A 19,574-nucleotide genomic window follows, 5' to 3' on the forward strand; every position below is an offset into this window, starting at 1 on the left:
CAAAAAATATTTATATATATAGGTGTTCGAATATATATCAAATGGTAATTTTTATACATGTTGGTCATTTCAAAATTGTGTAAAAGTTTTTTAATTAGAGGTTTTTCAAGGTCGCTTATATATGTTTTTGCGAAATGCGGGCTGTACTTTTATTTATGGTGGTATTTAATTGGATTATACTGCGATCAATTAAATAACGGTTAAGGTGTGAAGGGTTTATATATATTTTATGATTTTCTGTAAAACATGCGGAACGCGTTTGGAAAAATAATATTCTTGAGCGGACAAATGATGGAGCTGTATATGTATATATATATGTTATTGGGGGGAAATGCCCTTATTATTTATAATTCTAGATTATGGGTCGGAACGAATCGATTGCTTTTTATGATAATGGAGTATACTACATATATCTATATATATATATATATATATATATATATATATATATATATATATATACACGGATGTATTGATTATTCGTTTATGCTTGAAATTTTAATTAAGTACATATTTTGTTGTATCGGAAAATGTGTGCATTTTAAAAAAGAACTTGTGCTTATGGTATATTCGGTGTACTGTAGAAGTTCTTTATGGCACATGTATTATATTAGCATGCGTTTACATACTTTTCATGCTGGCTTTATCTATCATTATGTGAGCATCATTAAACAGTTGATCTTCTTGCGAAAATGTAAGGCATATGAAACTATTTCTTAAAATGATTTTGATGTAGTCTTCGACTTCATATTTGTGATTCTTTAAATATTGATATTCCTTTTGATCTAGGGCACTTATGTTATCATGTAGAATTTTTAATACGTACAGTCTCACGTTATGATACCTTGCATCTCTATAGTTATATTCGTCCAGTGCAAAGGGTTCTGCACTTTCCTTATGATGTATCGACGGATGATCTTTCATATTGTTTTGTTTTAAAAAGTTATCATAAGAGATAGTAATTGAAAAACTTTCAATTGGATTTTTAAAGTGTCTACGTGATCTGCATTCCCTTTTGTCCAATTTTTCTTGTTCATGCTTATTTATGTGAGATGCATCAGACTTTTTATCATCTTTTTTTAAGTTCCTTTTCGTTGTAGTAGGGTCGATAGTCTTTTTCTTTTTTAACGAATTGGGGTTTTCTATTCCGAAGAATTTGAGCTTCCCAAATTTCATTTCTTCTTGGGGATCATCTAATTCTACTTCTTCAAATGAAGAAAGTTGATCTTCACTCGTGTGGTTGGTATTATGTGGGAATTTTTCCAGTATATCACTCCAAGGATAATCTATTACTTCAAATGGGTCATCAAAAAGTAAGTCATCATCTTCATCTTCATCTTCTTCGTATTTTGCTTGTCTAAGCACTTCATTATCGAGTTCATAATCGCTGAGAGAACTGCAGCTATCTGATTTTTTAAGTATAGTTTTTCTTAATGGGGAACAGTTTTTTTTCTTCTTTTTATGGTTATCGATTTCGTCCATTAAATCATCAAAGCTATCTGTGTCGCTGCTCAAATAGTTCAGCAGAATTGCGTCTTCGTTGCTATTACTCTGATTGGATTGATAATCATCGGGTTCGTTTTTATATGCACCTGCTGTTGTTATATCTTGGTCTATGGTTTCATACAGGGATGTCATAATTTGTGAGGCTTCGGGACCTAATATATCTTCTATATTGGGTGAATAATTATAATAACGTTCTCGTAAATATACCGATGAGGAGGATGGAGAGGGTTCAGGGTTAGGTGCCGATTCAAGTTGAGATGATGAACACAGCATAAATGTACTTATGAAAAAGAGTAGGGTACTAATAATAAGGAGGGAGTTGTAGCAATGGTATTTTCTTCGCGCCAACATTTTGCACGGTTCTATTACTGGTATAAAAATATATGGAAGTAAAATATACAGGGAGGGAATGATTAAATAAATGTATATGACAAAATATAACTTATACTATTATAAGTTTTATAAATATACGTTTCGAAGTTATTAAATGTGCTGAATGTTTTAATTAGGAAAGTGCAAATTCAAATTTAAAGGACGCTTCATTTGTGTTTGTTATGGAGTACTCAAGGTGTGCGTGTATATGTGGTATATACTTCACCTTCTTAATCTAATCCTTTTTTTTTTTTATGAATTTTTTGTAATATAGTGTGTAATAAAAATTATATATCATTGTAGTAGCGTGTCGAAGGTTCATATTCATTTTTAAGTGGTGCGAACGGAAAAAAAAAGGTGGACACAAAAAATAGCTTGCTTAGTCTTACTTTTACAGAGGCGGAAGAAAATTACTTCATAAAACGAGGATTTTTTATACATATAAATCTTAAGTAAATTTCTTTATAAATAATGTGTGTATATATAATACAACGACGTTTTCATATATAGCTGCGTTCTTCGTATAACCAATTTATTATTTGGCTTCTTTAATGTGGTGGATTGTGGGTGCTCTGTTGTCTGGTGTTCAAATTTTTTTTTTTTTTTTTTTTATTCTTAAAATAACGAATATTTTATTGTTAAAGGGGGGGGATGGTGGCGGTGTGGGTGTTTTATCGCTCTGCACGAAAGTAGCTTTCTTTTTATGAATTATGACATATATAATATTATATTTACCCAAAATTTGCAAAAAATTGTTATAAATTGCGATATTTTCAATTCTTTTCTTTTTCATACCACAAATGTGGTTGTTATATTTATTACGTATATAAAAATATTTTACAAAGAAACACAAATATATAGAGAGCGGTATTTTTGATCAGTATTTTTTTATTATAACACTGTTTAATTATATTACAAAAAAATTGTTCATAGGGCGAATATAGTTTACTCATCTTTTTAATCTGCATTTAAGTGAACTGCATGTGGTCTTATTTTTATACGCACATATTTTTGATGCGGGTTGTATACATAAAATAAATACTCGTGTGGAGAAAAAATTTTTTCTGCATGCAACTTGTAGGTACGTATAAATGTATTAATATACTCAAACAAACATACGTGTAGAATTTTATAAATATTGAAATTCTTAAAAAAATGTACAGTAAAAAAAGGAGTGCATTTTGTTCTCAGTGAAAGTGATAAAAAAATTAGTGCACAAAAGTAAGGATAGAATAAATTATACTTATTATATATATATTATATGTGTGCCTTCTTTGCGGGATTTTTTTAAAATAACAAAAAAAAAAAAAAAGCCGTAAAAGGAACAAGTTTTTTGCGTTGTCGGCCTTAAAATTCCGCCATAGAAAATTAAGGGGGGGTGAAATTTTTGTGCTCTTCACCTTTTTTTTTGTGGCTTTACAAAAAAAAAAAGGAAGCTAATAAAGCGATGTGAGTGAAGGGTGAAGGTGAATATAGTCCTATTCTTTGTTCACACAGAAATTTATAAAAAAAATTAATTGCTTTGAATAGTAATATATAGGACACATTCAATAATTCCCTCTGTTTAATTTTTTTTTTTTTTTTTGTGCGATTTATGCCGAAATAATACAAGGTAAAATATATAGGAACGTAAGCGCGCACGGCGGCGACGGTGTTCTGGTGTTCTCGCGTTATAACACCATCCGCTCCTCATGGTTAATTCGTGTTAACTCATTTATGAGGGCACAAAAGAACTGCTTTTTGCATTGATTCGATGTTTAAGGTGTGTTGCCTTCCGTTCTGTTTGTTGCACCCTACATATGAGCTTTTGTGTGCTTGCGCATTATTACCATTTTGCACATTTATATATAGCTGTATATTTGTAACGTTTATTAATGAATACATGCCTAAAAAAAAAAGAAAAAAGAAAAAAGGCACAGCTGTGTGTTGTGTGGCACATTGCACAATTTGTGTATACGTAAAATATGTATGTTAAGTGTATATATAGTGCTAACACTGCAAGACGTAAATAGCTCATCATATATAGTTTACACGTTTTTTTTTTTTTAAATAGTTCCTAATTTGTGCAAAAAAAAAGGTCCTCTTTTTTTGATGGTTTGAAGATTTCCGCTTTCTTATTAATGTTACTATACTGTGTGTGCGGTGCGCAGTGGTGAAAATAAGTGCAAGGTGTCGCATGAAAAAAACAAAAAGGCATAATTTAATTATTTTCAATACTAATAATTACCTCCTTTTTCAAAAAATGGGTGCCAATATATGATCCAATGATCATCCAATATGTTGGAAACTCTCATAAAAATTTTGAAAAATTGCAGTTCTTTATATCATCCCCCGGAACAAACACGAATCGCACTATATATGAGACTTTGTTTCATTTATATATTTTCCCCACAATGTTTACCTAATTTTATCTGTTTTATTTTAATTCATCTTCTTCCTTGGAAAAAAAAAAGAAGCTTCCAGTGAATGTGCACAATAATAATATATATTTACAATAATAGGTGTTATGTCATTTTGCGTGCACTTTCCTTTGTAAGTTGTTGTTAGGTTATATTATATGCCAAAGATCCAATTATCATTATATGTACCTTATATGTAAATGCAAAAATGTGGATCCTATAGGATGTGTGGCTCTTCTAATTATAAAACAAAACTGCATAAATATACAGTGTGGATGGATGCATTTGAAAAGTTCCATTTTGCGATGGTGTAGTAGAGCAATTATTTAGGGGATTACAACAAATGTGCACGAGTGACAGTAGGCTCATTTAGTTCCGTATTATTATTTTTTTTTTTATTTTTTTTTTTTTGGCAACCCTATCATAAATATAGGATCATTTATTTTCTCCAATGTTCTGATCCAGTGTTTTTGGAATGAAAGTAGCATTGTGAAATTCGCCTCCCTCCTTTTTTGCAATTTCACCACGTAAATTTGACCATTAATATTGAGATGTATATGGGGCACGTTTTACACACATGCTTTGCGCATGTATGTGTTAGCTAGCTAAAGGAGGAATATATTATAATATGTTCTCCCGTGTAATTTCACATGTTTTACTGCAGACATTGTAAAAGCCCAAAGAAGAAACTTCATTTGGAGAATTAATTACCCAAAAAATGAGCGATGGTGGTTAAAGGAGTATTATATATTTAATGCGAAAAAAAGAAGTTTCTGGCAATATTTTTAGAAAATTCTCTTATTATTCTGTCTTAATTCAATGATGGAAAATTAAGGGAAATGTGTAAAATGGAGTCGGTCAGTAGATTATTTCTAAGTTCTGAACAATTCAAAATTATTTTCTTAAAAGGTGTATCATCGGGCACTCTAGAAGTATTCCATTTCTCTCGTGCTGCTGATTAAGCTGTGTGAGGGGATGGCTATTCAACTTACCTCATAAGGTAAGTTCCCCTTTTAAATTCAAGACTGTACTATTAAGCCTTTATATGGACAAGGGGTAAATGAGTCAAAAGGGGATGACGATTAAGGTCTCCCCTAAAATATTATTCTTTTAAGCATTTTCTTAGTTTATCAACTTCTTTGAGGATCTGGCTAAGAGTGTGCTGACATGTTAAAGTTGTGTGTACATAGCGAAGTGTGTTTATGTTAATGTAAGTGAGATTATTTCTATGTTGGGGTATAAATATATATGTGCTCGCGTGAACGGCAATGTAATTATACACAGGACAGTGTATATACATCAATATGCACATAGACGGAAAAAAACATGGAAAAATATAAATGAAGCAGTACTATGTGAAGAAGGGAGAATGATCATTTACTGTGTATGATTAAAGAACTAGGAAAAGGGGTTCCAAAGTACACATTGCTGATTTTCCTACGTTGTAGGGGCAAATATTTTGTCTAATCTTTAGCGTATGTATAGTGTTAGTATTTACCTTGCACATTATACATTATGTACTTTTTCATTACGCAGCTAATATAACATTTTTACAATAACCGCCTAACATCCCATCTGGAATTAAGAAATTTAGGAAATTTGATAAGAAAGACACCAAAAAATGCCAACATATATATGTGATGTACGCGCGTAAATATATTCTTATTTGAATTTTACTTATGCATGCTATGCGTTTAGGAAGTAAAATATTACATGAGGCGTTGTATAGACAACCGTGTACTGTGCATAAGTATTATGTTGCGTGAATTTTTTTTTTTTCTGCTTGGTACAGGAAAGAATTAAAAAAAAAAGAAAGAAAAGAAAAAAAAATAATAAGACAGCTATATTATCAATATAACGATTAGTGATACAACAGTGGGGTGACAGCCTAACAAATTTGAAATGTGCTTGAGGGAGTTATTATTACTATGTATTGTCTCCTGCAATATATGTAAAAAAAAAAAAAAAAGACGAAATGGTATTATGTAAAAGGGATCTAGTTTTATCTTTCCTTTTCATAGTATTGTAGGAAAAGTCAGTTACTTTGTTTTCTCTATAGCACTATTTAGTAATAGATAATTGTAAAGAAACGGAAAGTATTTTTCTTTTTTTTCTACTACCTGGAATACGCATTAATGAATTTACTTTTTTATTAAGCCCTTTGAACTTGTTTTTAGATGTAGGAAAACAGGAAGAAGCAGAAAAAAAAAAAAAAAAAAAAAGATAATGCCTAATTTGTAATTTTATACTAATTAATTTTGGTAGTCCTATAACTACAGCCCCTTTTCTCTGAATTTGAAATAATTCCACTTTTATTATAAATAGGAAGGTCTATAATATATTTTAATAGCCGTTATGTATATAAATGCATTTATCCTGAATCCTAATTCGGAAAACCGCCACAATATTTGCAAAGTTATTTAAAAACCATCCCATAGAATTTTTCATCCGTATGGACATGTGATATATGGTATAAATATAAACATATATATAATATATATGGTATATAGCACATATAGTAATTCTTCCACGCGACTATGAAGTGAGAAACCACAGTGGTCATTGACCCCATAGATGATGTAATTATATAATGTGAAAATAACCTTTCTATAACACAGCAGAGGATATTAGAATACTTCCAAGTATGTATTCCTCCCCCCCTCCGCGCATGAAATAATGGGTTAGAAAAATGCATCAGTTTAAAGTTTATATTCCTTTTTGTAATTTCTTTTGCATTTCACGCTGTAGTTTTATTTTTCCCCATTATGGGCTATTTAAAATTAAAAGAATTGCAGCTTTTTCATAGTTTGTGCTCCTTTTGAATAGAAAAAATAATTAACCTTTTAACCGTTATGAACCCTTGGGGACCCGTGGGTTTTTTAGCCTTTTTTTTTTTTTCCTAGAAATACTTTTAATTATATAATAATAAGACCAATTGTGAAGAAGAAAAATATACCCGTGCGCGTGGCATGACAAAAGGTATATTATATGCCTTTTTAGGTGAAGTAATAAATAATAGAATAATTTATTTTCTTCTTGAAGCGAGAAAAAAAGTAAGCACCAAATTATATGTATACCATCTTATAATATATATTATTATGCGAGCGCCACGGGCGTATATATAAACATATCGGGAAAAGAATTATAGTTTTCTACCGCGCAATTACCGCGTAAAATTGGTATTCATATTTTTCCTACCACATGACTATATTATTTTGTCATACAATATTTGCGTAACTACATTAGAATTTATTATTATTTTTCAATTTTGGCTTTTATTTATTATTTTATTTTTTTCTTTTCCGCACACTTTTAAGCTTCTATTATATATATTTATTTAACTATTTTTATATATATTTTTAGTGTTCATTTCTACCTATTGCGAAATTACCCATTGATTGATCACTTCCTATCTGAATTTTTTTTTTTTCCCTTCTTTTTTTTTTTTGGCCTTCTTTTTTTTTTTTTTACCTGCTTTTTATTATTACTGTTTACAAATAAGAGAAAAAAAAATTATCGCTAACGCGTATTTTTCTAAAATTTTAAATTAGCAAACAGAAACAATTAATATATTTTTTAAAGAAATTTATGAATCGCATTATTTTATTAAGAATACATAGTTAAAAAAAAAACGAAAGAAAAGAAGAAGATAAAATCACTTGTAATAAAAAAAAATGAAGCATAAATTACCGATTTTACTTGTCATTAACCTTTTCCTCCTGATAACCTTTGGCGATGTGATAAAGGGAGATAATATTACTAATAAAAAAAAGGATATATGGAAATCTAGATTTACTGCAGGAAAGGGAACTCCCAAGAAGAATGAAAATTCCATTGATAAAAATAAGGAAAAGGATAAGGGTAAGGACAAGGATATCAAGAAAAATAAAGGTAAGAGTAGTGAATTAAATAATCGTGGCGTTAAATGGGCACTACAAGTCTTTATATGGGGCATGTCATATGTATGAGCGACATGGACACAGACGTGTGGCATGTATAGCTATAAATGTAGAGCAATTTGTAGGTGCACATTGTTTTTGCGTCCATTTTGTTATGTAAACCACGTTTTTAAGTTTGTTTATGTTTTCTTTTTCATTGCACTCTGTCGCTAAAAATTAACCATTACATATGTAAAAAACTATCAGCGTGCGTGTCATATTTTTGTATTATATACCTTAGTTTTCTTAATTTGTTTCATTCTGTATTCTCCCCTTTTACAACAATGCTAATTTGTATATGTACAAATGTTTTCGAATCCTTTTTTTTACTTAACCTTCAGATGATTTCCTAACAAGCCTGATCAATAAGGAAGATATGAACGACTCTCGCAACATAATGCTTTTGAGAGAAATTTACGAAAAAGATAACGAACTAAGTATCATTCGAAGAAAAAAGAAAAAGTATAAAACGGCTACCTTCACCTTGGGTACTTTGATAACCATAATAGCATTACGTGCCATAGCGGACTTAGCCGTGAAAGGCATTTCCAAGCTCTTCGAGCAGGAACAGAGTATGATTGGTAAATTAATTTTTGACAAGTGGAACATTAACAATATGAAAAAGAAGAATTTCCTCATTGAGGCACTGGAGTGATAAAAGAGCCTTGGCATGATAGGAACGCCTTGATTAAACTCGAATGTATTTCTTTAAATATCCCCTTTGAAAATCTGGAACACTTGGATCATCGAAGATAGAGCACGGGGGCGAAGTAACAGAACAATGGGGAATAGTCGCCACTTTCTTAACACATTTATTTTTATCTCCACTCCTGTTGCGCTGCGGTGCTGTTAACAGTAAACTGTTCCAATTGTTCTTTTCTTTATAGCATGTATAACCCTAATTCTTGAAGTGTACATTCCGTTATTTATAAACAGTATATCAATTTATGCTTATTTTTCTTAAGGTTTAGTGCATTAAGAGTATACTATATCTACGAATTTATTATCCAAATACACTTATACACACATGCACATATTTATGTATATATATGTATATATTTAGGTGTATTCACATATAAATATGTTTTTAATCCCGCCAAAGCAAATATAATTATGTTAAAATGAGAATAAACCTTTTGGCAGTATTGGTGTAAGCCTTTTTTTTTTTTTTTTTTTTTTTTTTTTTATTAATTAAAAGTTATTATTGTAAAAAGGAGATGTTTTGATGCTGCGTTACCTTCCTCATTATGAGGAGCCTTTGAACGGTTTCCCCAACATGGGGCTATTATGTAGATAACAATGATTTAACCATAGCTGCTATTTATGGGAATGTTAAGCTGTTTTAGTGTATCCCAATTGGGTTGTTCTATTGCTACCACGTGGAATATATCTAAGGCCTGTTCTGATATATCTTCCACGGGCATTAGAATTGCACAAAAAATGGGCACTTACCCCTTGTTTTACACGTTATGATATAGATTTTTTCTTTTTTTTTGAAGCCACATGAATGAGAAGAATTGGTTACCAATTTCAAAATGTAAGTTTTTTTAATTTATTGAAGGGGAAAACATACTTTTCCATATTACATTTTAAAAAAAGTTAGTAAACACATGGAACATATTAAGTGGAGAAATTTAGGTAGTTATTTTTTGTCCTTTTTTTTTTTTTTCCAGCAAAATAGTGCACTGTTAGTGAAATTACTATCAAATTGATTCCACGCTTAAGAACCGTTGGAGGGGGAGACAACCTTTGTGTTGTGGTGACATCATTTTAGTACGAGTAAGATTAGGATATATATTCCACTTCGTTGTGGCTGACCTAAAACATCATTTTGAAGTGATGGAAAAAGGTTATTTCATAGTTAAATTGGCATTTTTAGATTGTGTTCTTTTCGAAAATCAGAACTGTGCTTTCGATGTCTTAGTCGAATGGCACAAATTGTGATGCATTTAAAATTGACTGAAAGTTCAACATGAAGAAAAAAAAAAAAAAAAAAAAAATCATAAAAAAAAATCGGAAGGAAGATTAGAGGAAAAATTGTAGGTAAAATAAAATCATATATTTTTACCTATTGAATTATATGGACATATAAGAATATACAAATTTGTTACAAAAAAAAAAGTTGAGATATCTATTTTGTAAAAGGCCAAATAAGATAGACAAGGGGGAGGGGGAGAGACCCAGCGGGAAAAAATTCATTTATATAAATGATCGCTATCACACAATAGACGGAAAAAGGAATCCATTGATTGAAGCATCTATGGTTAGCCCCACATTGATTAAAAAGGAAAATCGTCACCATAACATCGAAGGGCTGAAGTGATCAGCGCACCCATACAAATGTGAAACGTTATCCTCTGTGTAGAGAGATATGTTACAAAATGGCTCCTTTCCTTTAGCAAACAGGCATCATGTCAGTAGTGCGCACATATAGGCTGTTTAAGGAATGTTATTTACTTCCCCTCATACCCTTCCCCCCTTTTAAAAATCGATGGGATGAAAAATAATTCATATATCCTGACACGGAATAATAGGTATTGCATGAACATGCGATAAGTATTCTTCTAGAAAAAGTAATTCTCCGATTTTTCTCATTTCTGACGATATGTACAGAACGCGCATCACGTAGAAAATGAAATACACTTATTTCTTTATCTCCCAATGTTCTGTTGGCTTTTACAGATTCGGAAATTTTCTACCAAATTGGTATATACTTTTTTTTTTTTTTTTTACAACATAAATGCATTTTGGATGATAAAGAAGCACAGATCTGTTTTATATTCACACCCCTTTGTAAATCGCAAAATTTGGAATAATATTAACCTATTTACAAGTTTTGGCTGAATTTGTCTATACGGTATGATCATTTTCTTTTTCTTCCTTTACGGATTGAAGTTTATTCTTAAGGGATATATATCCGGAAGCCTTACGGTTTTTTCTATTTTCAATTTTCTCATTAATTTCTTTTTCTTCTTCCATATTATGTTTTTGCACCAATTGATTATATTTTTCATTAATCCAAGTGTTCCATCTTGTGTCATTAATGCATTTATCAGCGAGTGATTCTATCCACTGATTAATAGAAGGTTTTTTTCTTTTGACCCATAGGGTCAATTTTTTATATTTATTGTATATAACCAGTTCCTCTTTAATTTTCACCCAGTTTTCCCATTCTTCTTTTTCTTTGGTAACTCTGTTTTTCCATGTTTGCCAATTTCTCCTCTTACTGAAATTTAACCATTTCCACGTTTCTGTTTTTTCCCAGTTATTCCAGTATTCATCTTCTTCGTGTTTCCATTCAACGGTGAGATATTTAATTATTTTGTTGTTTTTCCATTGTATCCATTGTTTCACTAGCCATGTATTTAGATAGGACTCATTATCTCCTAGCCACTTTTTCCAATCGCGATATATAAAATTCTTTAGTTCATGTTTTATCTGTTCTTTTATTTGACCTTGGTCATCACCTTTGAGGCTACTCTTTATAAACGTCCATTGGTATTCTTTATTTATATTGTCTATATCCATCCATTTATTTTCCATTTTGTTCATCCAGTCCTCTAATTCTTTATCTTTACTATCAATCCAGTTTTTTCTTTCCTCTTCTATCCACAAATTTAAAAGTTGCCATTCTTCTTCGATATTTACCATAAATTTTTTCCATTCTTCGTTCTTCCATTTCTCTAATTCCTCTTCCGTCATGCCCTCCAGATTTTTCAGAACTTCGTTATTTTTTTGATTATCTCCTTCAGTTATCATTTCTTTTACTTTTCCCCTTGCTTCTGTTATGCGCTTTTCATTCTCTTTATCCTTTTTTAACTGTTCTTTTGGGGAATCCTCCCTATCACTGGCGTCGTAATATTCTGCGTCTTTCTCATCATCCTCGTCGTCATCATCGTCCTCATTCTCGTCATGGTTTTCCTTGTCCTCTTGTCCTTTGTTCCATTCTATGGAAAGTCTGTTCGACTTCTTACTTAAGAACTGAAAATTTGAAAGAAGGGAGAGGGTGTTGTTATATGTAGCTCGAAATGATTGGTCTCACAAGCACGTTATAATTTCCCCAGTGCATTTTTTTCTCCTTTTCCTAATGAAGTTTAACTTCACATTTTAAATATAACACTTTGGTTTAAAGGTCGAGGACAACCGAAACAAGGTGCACACACGTGGGTATATATGCACATGTGAGCAGTCAAGCCTGGCGCTGCCTTACCGAATATACATTCTTTAGAAAAACGACAAGAATAGATAAGTAAATAGTAGCCGGAAAGTACGAAATATTTCCATCGAAATTTACTGCTGAATTGGAACTTCCTATCCTTGTGCTAACTGCAGATATTAAGGCGTCTAATACTGCACAATCGGATTCATCATGAGCTACCTCCATAATTTTTTCTATTTGTCAGTTCAGGTAGATATATAGTTTACAAATTATTAATTAAAATAACACTATGATTTATGATAATTTTTTTTCATGTGTATTGCAATTTTCTATTTCCCGTTTTTTGTAGGGCGAAAAGGAAGAACTGCTTCTTTGGGGTTAAAACAAAGAAGGGGAAATAGAAATGTGCATAATGAGAAAAATGTGAAAAGGAGGAAAAACTAAAAATTACGAAAAAATGCAAAACGAATGGGAGGGAAATGAATTAGGAAAAATAGTTGCACATTGCGCCAACTCTGTTGAAGGACGGCGTGACAATAATGCTCTAATGGCAACGCGGGGCATATACAAATACGCATATATTTATATATATTTACTTGAACGCACTTATTCATGAACAGTTATGTGTGTACAGTTACTTGTGTATACTTATTTACTCCCCTTCAAAGAGAAACCGACTTCACACAAAAAAACAATGCTTCCTTTAAAAGGGAAAAATAAAGTCGCGTACGTTATACTTATGTAAGTTTCATTAACGTTTTTTTAAATGCAATAGTAGCAGTTTAATTCGGCCCTGCATTTTGAATTTTTCCTTCTATTTGACTGCACTCAAGGAGTAAAGCAACTTGGTACAAGTTGGCTCTGTCTCACAGGAGGCATTAAGGAATATGTAAAAAATATACAACAGCACAGTCATATATATATAATAACAACAAAGTATATATGCGTTCAATTATATGTAAGGGCGTTTTTCTATTTTTCTCACATCACAATAAATAAATCATGTCAAGTGCACTTTTATGACCAAATGAAGTACACAGAATTACGAAAAAAATGCATTTTCACTTAAATATAATATGTAAAATGTCTCAGCGTTGCTGCAATATATGGTGTCATTTTTGGTGCCAATTTATTATTCGAAACCACGCTTGTTTCTATTGAGCATTTGTGAATGACACTGATTTAGTCGTTAAAAGTCCATCGCATGCACGAGGTTCAATTTGGTTATGTAATATTTATTCCATTAAACTTATATAGATAATCTAATTAGGAAAAAAAAAAAAAAATGGCCAAATATAAACGAAAGGAAGCTTATAAAAAATATATATAAATAAAGGATATAATAAGCTTCGGTTTTTATGGTTTATACAATAGGCATGAAAAACGTTAGCCCCTTTTTTTTAATATATATAATTCTTTCTCTTCCTCGTTATTTATATATTCCTTTTTTTTTTTTTTTTTTTTTTTTTTTTTTTAAATGATGTCATTTCTCTTAGCGCAGTTCTTTTTATAAGTTGAGTATATATTTATACATATGTAATACAGTAATGTACTTGAGTGTACCACCGAAAAGTATGTTCGGATTGCTAAGGTATAAATATAATATAAAATATAGAATGGCAGAAAGCAAGAAAAACAACATACTCTCTCCCAGTTTCTAGTGTTGCATTATGCCTCCCTTATGCGCCTATATTTTTTGTTCTTAAATTGTTCGGCTTAGGCCCGACAAAATGCGCGGCATTAATTTATGGAAATATATATTAAATATTTATGGTCCCCTAGTCCTTAGTTCTATACCACAAAATATGACATTTGATTTTTTCCTTCCTACAACATTTATATCATAATTTTTTTTCTAGTAAGCAAAAAAGAGGAAACATTTTCTATATTAAAAAGGACGAACATTGATATATAGGATGTATATAAATTGCGTGCCACCAATTATAGTTAATAAATAGAAAAAAATATATTTTTAACATATCCCAGCAACGTTTAGAAAAGAGGAAGTTATATTTTAAATGTTGGGTGCGAATATATATCTGAATTACAGAAGGTAAAGATATAGGGTAATATATTTATTTATATGTACTTATATATGGTCCATTAAGAAGCCTTTTTTTGTTATAACATTTTTTTTTTCTCCATTGCGAGATTTACAATCCGCGCAGGTGGTTACAAAATAAGTGTTCTTAAAAAAGCAAAAAGTCTGTGCCTTACAAGGACGAATGTTTTTATTTGTGTGTTTGATTATTTTAGCTCATTAATAAGAAATGGTAGAAAAAATATTTTTTCCTTACGGGGTGTCAACAGATCAGAAGCCGGTAATATAAGCATGATTTTTTTTCTTTTTTTCCTTTTTTCTTTTTTTTCATATCTTCTTCTATAAAGGTTGAAAAATGTAATATATCCATTTATGTATTAACTGATAATTCGTTTTTTTCTTTTTACCTGAGGAGGTCTAAAATAAAAAGGAACGCTCCGCCTGATTCGAAAATCATTGTTAGTAGGAAAGTTAGCTCTTTACACAATATGGATAACAAAATAGAGAGAAAAATCTATTATAATTTGATGTGTATACTTTTAGGAAGTAAATACATTTGGATTATGGGAAGCGGATTTGTACAAAGGTATGTCTCTAATAGTATGATCACATTTGTGTACCAGTGATGAACTTACGATGTGAAGTAAGTGCTGCTTTTTTAAAGAAGGATGTTATGGTTAGTTTATTTCTTTATTTATTGAGGATGATGTTGTACGCGCATAAATATGAACACGTACATACATTTATATGCGTGCACTTTTGCGGATGAATGATAGCGAAAATGTTATAGATACAGAAGCGTAGTATGCCCCTTTATGAATAGAGCAAAAATGTTTTCTTAACATATGAATGAATTTATTTTGGAGTGGTTACATTAAGGGGTTGCTAAATATATCCTTATTTTCGAGTTGACAAGGAATGATTTTTTTTTATATATATTTTTTATTTTATAGTACAGAATTGTTCTATTCTGATGGTGAACCTTATATGGTGCACATTCAGTTGTATATATATACGTATGCTTACAGCGGCTTCATTGTGTATTATATATATATATATATCTTATTTACTATTTTTTAAAATAAGAGAATTATCATGCATTTATTTTGATCGTACGGTAATTGTTAACATATATTTTTTTTTTCCTTTACGGAATTTTCTTGGGGAGCCAAGTTGTGGGACGAAATTGCAATTTGGTACTAACATTTCTTCTATTGGTATTATATTATACGTTCTCATTATAAATTATTGAGTTGATTAAAAAATTATTACAAATTTGGAGAAATCATAAATAGATAAATTTACTAAGGATTGTGAATTTTAAATTGTGTTCTTTATTGTGTTAGCTTTTTCATAGAAGTCATTTTTTTTTTCTTCTTACCACGTATATAGAAAGAACTTGTGCGATATGTTTTTCTCATAGGAAAGGATACATTTTAAGTAATGTGCGAATAGATTTAATTTTTCTTTTTGAATTTTGGGTAGCTCTTTTACTTTATTTCTTTTGCCTGGCGTCGATTTGTTCGCACAGTGTTCTACTTTACCTGGTGAGAAGTATAATTTTCAGCTTTTTCTGTTGTTATGCACATGCAGAAGTATATGTGTACATATAAACAGGAATATATATGTATATAGAAGAATAAGGTTTTCGGAGGAGATCTAACAAACGGCGTGTACGTGCGTGTGTTCGTACTCAAGGGTAATTTGGTTTGCTAAGGGCATACTACTTCTCGAATACAAATTTATATATATATATATATATATATATATATCCATATTTTTAGAGTATGTAGTAAAATAGTAAGATATTGTAAGACGGACATGCTCACCGAAAAAAGGAAGCTTGTTATTTTATTGCAAATGCAATTTTGTTCTAATGGTTGCAACTATACGCATGCACTTCAACATATGTACTTATGCGTACATATAAATGAACAGAAAATCCGCACCTTCAATAATTTTACCTACTGATCCATTAGAGTGACAAGCGGATCTGTGTGAAGATTAACAGGAATATCATATTATAGGAATAAATATGGAAATGGCTCTTTATCGATGGTCTCTAATATTAGGGAGCGCCTTTTCCTAATTTCCACCATTGTCCTAAATGATCAGTAAAATTTCATTCTATATTTATAACAGAATAAATGTTATTTTTTTATTTTTCTGTAAAAATGTTAATAGATATCTTTTGCTTCCCATTTAGGGATGATTGTTTTTTTCAGTAGACTCGTTTGCCTAGCGAGACAGGCCATTTCAAATTTTTATTTTAGAAGGTACACTACTTTTGTGAGAAGGGAGGGGGAAGGATAAAAAGGTACTATGAAAATAGAACTGTACTGTATTTCTTTGCACCAATTTATTTTCTGTAAATATTTAATTACACATTAGAATAAGTAGATGATGAAAATTCAGTTATAGCTACAGACCTCTCAATTTTTAGTAGGACAAGCAGAATGCAAAAACATGCAAATAACGCAAAAGGGAAAGGAAAAAAATTGAAAAAAATAAAATGATCAGAATAGCCAATATGCTTTATCGTTCATTTAGTAAATGGCCGCTGGACACAAGTTGAGGATATCAACAGGGAAAATATTCAAATGAATATGTTACATATGCACCATCCATGTGAAGAAGTTTATATATAAATTAAATGAGAATTATAGTTTAGTCACTGGTTCACTTACTCATTTACGCATAAAGCTTTGGCGGGACATTTAATTGTTAGGAACACCTCTACAGTAATACCTTCCTCCTTAGAGGATACAGAATTTTCTATATATTTTATGATAAAAGCTTGGTTATAGAAGTGGCTTACGTGGGGATTATTCAGAATGATAAAGGGACAATTATATTTTGCGTGAATATCTAGTAAACATTTATGCAGTAAATATAATATATCTATTATGTACACATGCGCATGAACGCTTGAAAGCGGAGGCAAGTCTCAACTCTGCTTTTCCCAGCAGCTGCAGCCCCGTTTAAAATTGTTCTATACATAAGATCCCGCGCATTGGGGATATATGATTGTACTATAGAAATTATTTATAAAAGAAAAATAAAATAAAAAAAAATGAATATTATACAACCATTTTGAAAACCCCTTTTTTGCGTTAAATTAGTTAACAAATTAGAGCAGGTTGCATTACTGTTGTTAGTATGTTCTTTTTTTTTTTTCACGGCGTTCGTCGAAAGAAAAAATCATAAATTAAAAAAAAAAAAAAAAAAAGAAAAAGAAAAGAAACCGATACTGGGCATATTATTTATTAGTCTGATTTAGGCTTTATGAACTAGTCGCATAATTTATTCGTTATTATAATTTCGTTTCTATAATATAAATATGAAAAAGTAGATTTGATTTTATTTAATGTACATGCACCTGTACCTGCCCTTCTAACGTTCTAATTTGAGAGGCCACTCAAATTAGAACGTTGGTTTTTACGTTTGAAATATCTAATATTTGTTGTTTTCTTTTTTTCCCCCCCTTTTTGCATGAGAGTGTTCACGGTATTGCGAAGAATTTGTATCGTCCGCAAGAGTACATAGAAATATATGCAAAATATACAAATATATAGTTACATATATATGCACAGTTAATTCATATATATGTTTACTCTTCATGTACAAGTATTTATTTCATTCTTCATTTATATGGACAAATTAAGGGGTTATAAAGCGGTCAGTTGAAATTTTGTGATGTTGTGCCTTTCGAATATGACAAGAGAAATATGGAATATTTTAACCATGGAATATTTTCTTTTTCAAAAAGACAAGTAGATGGAAGAAAAATCAATGTCAGGAATTCTGGCAGATCTGAGGAAAACTTACAAACAGGAAAATGTCAAAGAAGAAATGTGCTGACACATTTTCTGTCGCTTAAGATATGCGCTGCGCTGTCATTCGTCGTTATTTGTGTCATACTGCAGGTAATGAAAAGACCCACTATGCATCTTGCTATTGTGCGGCGAGCTGAATAAGTATATTTATTAGTCACTTGTGGGCCTATGTTTTTCATCTGCTGCACATTTGCTCTGTTTGACAGGGCTACCGCTTTGCACATGTGGCGTTTTAAATTCCCAATTTGAAGGCGCATTTTTTACGTTAAAAGAACATTTCATCATATCCCCCTCTTGGTGATCCTTTCGGCAGATTTTCCAATTATACAAGGATAATGGAGAGATAAGGTACGGATTCAATTTTGGAAATATCCATGGAAGAAATTTATCACAAAATAATGCGAATAATCGACCAGGAGGCAAACGTTGGAATACGGAGAGAAATCACAAGGACAAGGAAACATTCTTAAATTCGCCTCATGTGGAGGGAAAAGGAAAAAGCGGTCGTTGTAGATATGAAGAACTAGAAACAGTTTTAGGTGGGTCCTATGATTTCAATGGAAGTGATAATATAACGTATTATGTTTCATTACCTGAAGACGACTCACAAGAGGATTCCGAGGACGAATGGGAAACAGAATCAGAAGGAGGCGAACCTGATGCATTAGGGGAAGAGTTTGAAGATTTTGATGAAGAGTATGTCGGTGATGACGTCTATTATGAGGAAATTGAGATATTAAGCAGTCAAAAGGATGTTTCTAGTTCTGCAAAGACAAAGAAATGGGACGAAACAGAATTTATACCCTTGGACATTGATGAATCGCTTGCTGAGGATTCAGATGCAGATTCTGAAACGAAAGAAATGTTAACTGAAGAAGAATTATATAGAAGGATTAAAGGATTAAGGGGCAATTTGGATGGAGCTGAATTGCTTTATTTATGGAATAGCTTCGAAGAAATTGAAAATAGTAAACTTGAAGATATGCAAAGACAACTATGGGAGTTGTGTGAATTATTAGGCATTGAATATAATATTCCAGAAGATGCTTTATTAAAGCAATGGAAAAGAATTGTGGATTTTTCATCCGATGAATTAATGAAAATGACTGTTAGGGATTATAGAGATTTTAAAAAGTTTCTTAATGAGGGATTGAAGAATAATGTGGATTTTGTTTACTTTCTGAATTCTAAAAGGGGAAAGTGGGTCGATTTCCGATGCAAAACAAAAAATGTCTGGAAAAAATGTATTGATAACATTTTTAAAAATTATTATAAGTAGAGTGGTACGACTACAGCGCAACACATTCTGACTGCGTTGACTGC

At 31.1% G+C, this 19,574-nt stretch overlaps 4 protein-coding genes across 4 annotated transcripts; 2 read left to right on the plus strand and 2 right to left on the minus strand.

Annotated features, from left to right (window-relative positions):
* Nucleotides 1–621: 621 nt before the first annotated feature.
* PKNH_1324100 (sporozoite invasion-associated protein 2, putative) lies at nucleotides 622–1,857 on the minus strand (the record flags this gene model as incomplete). The annotated part of the gene is made up of 1 exon (XM_002257988.1): nucleotides 622–1,857. One exon carries the CDS (start codon nucleotides 1,855–1,857, stop codon nucleotides 622–624), a length of 1,236 nt encoding a protein of 411 aa, XP_002258024.1.
* A 6,094-nt stretch (nucleotides 1,858–7,951) lies between these two features.
* PKNH_1324200 (conserved Plasmodium protein, unknown function) lies at nucleotides 7,952–8,870 on the plus strand (the record flags this gene model as incomplete). The annotated part of the gene is made up of 2 exons (XM_039113519.1): nucleotides 7,952–8,168; nucleotides 8,557–8,870. The coding sequence occupies 2 exons, from the start codon at nucleotides 7,952–7,954 to the stop codon at nucleotides 8,868–8,870; spliced, it is 531 nt and encodes a 176-aa protein (XP_038969897.1).
* Nucleotides 8,871–11,065: 2,195 nt separating this feature from the next.
* Nucleotides 11,066–12,599, minus strand: PKNH_1324300 (tryptophan-rich antigen; the record flags this gene model as incomplete). The annotated part of the gene is made up of 2 exons (XM_039113520.1): nucleotides 11,066–12,196; nucleotides 12,426–12,599. 2 exons carry the CDS (start codon nucleotides 12,597–12,599, stop codon nucleotides 11,066–11,068), a joined length of 1,305 nt encoding a protein of 434 aa, XP_038969898.1.
* A 5,544-nt stretch (nucleotides 12,600–18,143) lies between these two features.
* On the plus strand, nucleotides 18,144–19,530 carry PKNH_1324400 (Plasmodium exported protein (PHISTc), unknown function; the record flags this gene model as incomplete). The annotated part of the gene is made up of 2 exons (XM_002257985.1): nucleotides 18,144–18,341; nucleotides 18,565–19,530. 2 exons carry the CDS (start codon nucleotides 18,144–18,146, stop codon nucleotides 19,528–19,530), a joined length of 1,164 nt encoding a protein of 387 aa, XP_002258021.1.
* Between the last annotated feature and the right edge of the window lie 44 nt (nucleotides 19,531–19,574).

Source organism: Plasmodium knowlesi, assembly GCF_000006355.2.
Source record: "Plasmodium knowlesi strain H genome assembly, chromosome: 13".
NCBI lineage: Eukaryota > Apicomplexa > Aconoidasida > Haemosporida > Plasmodiidae > Plasmodium > Plasmodium knowlesi.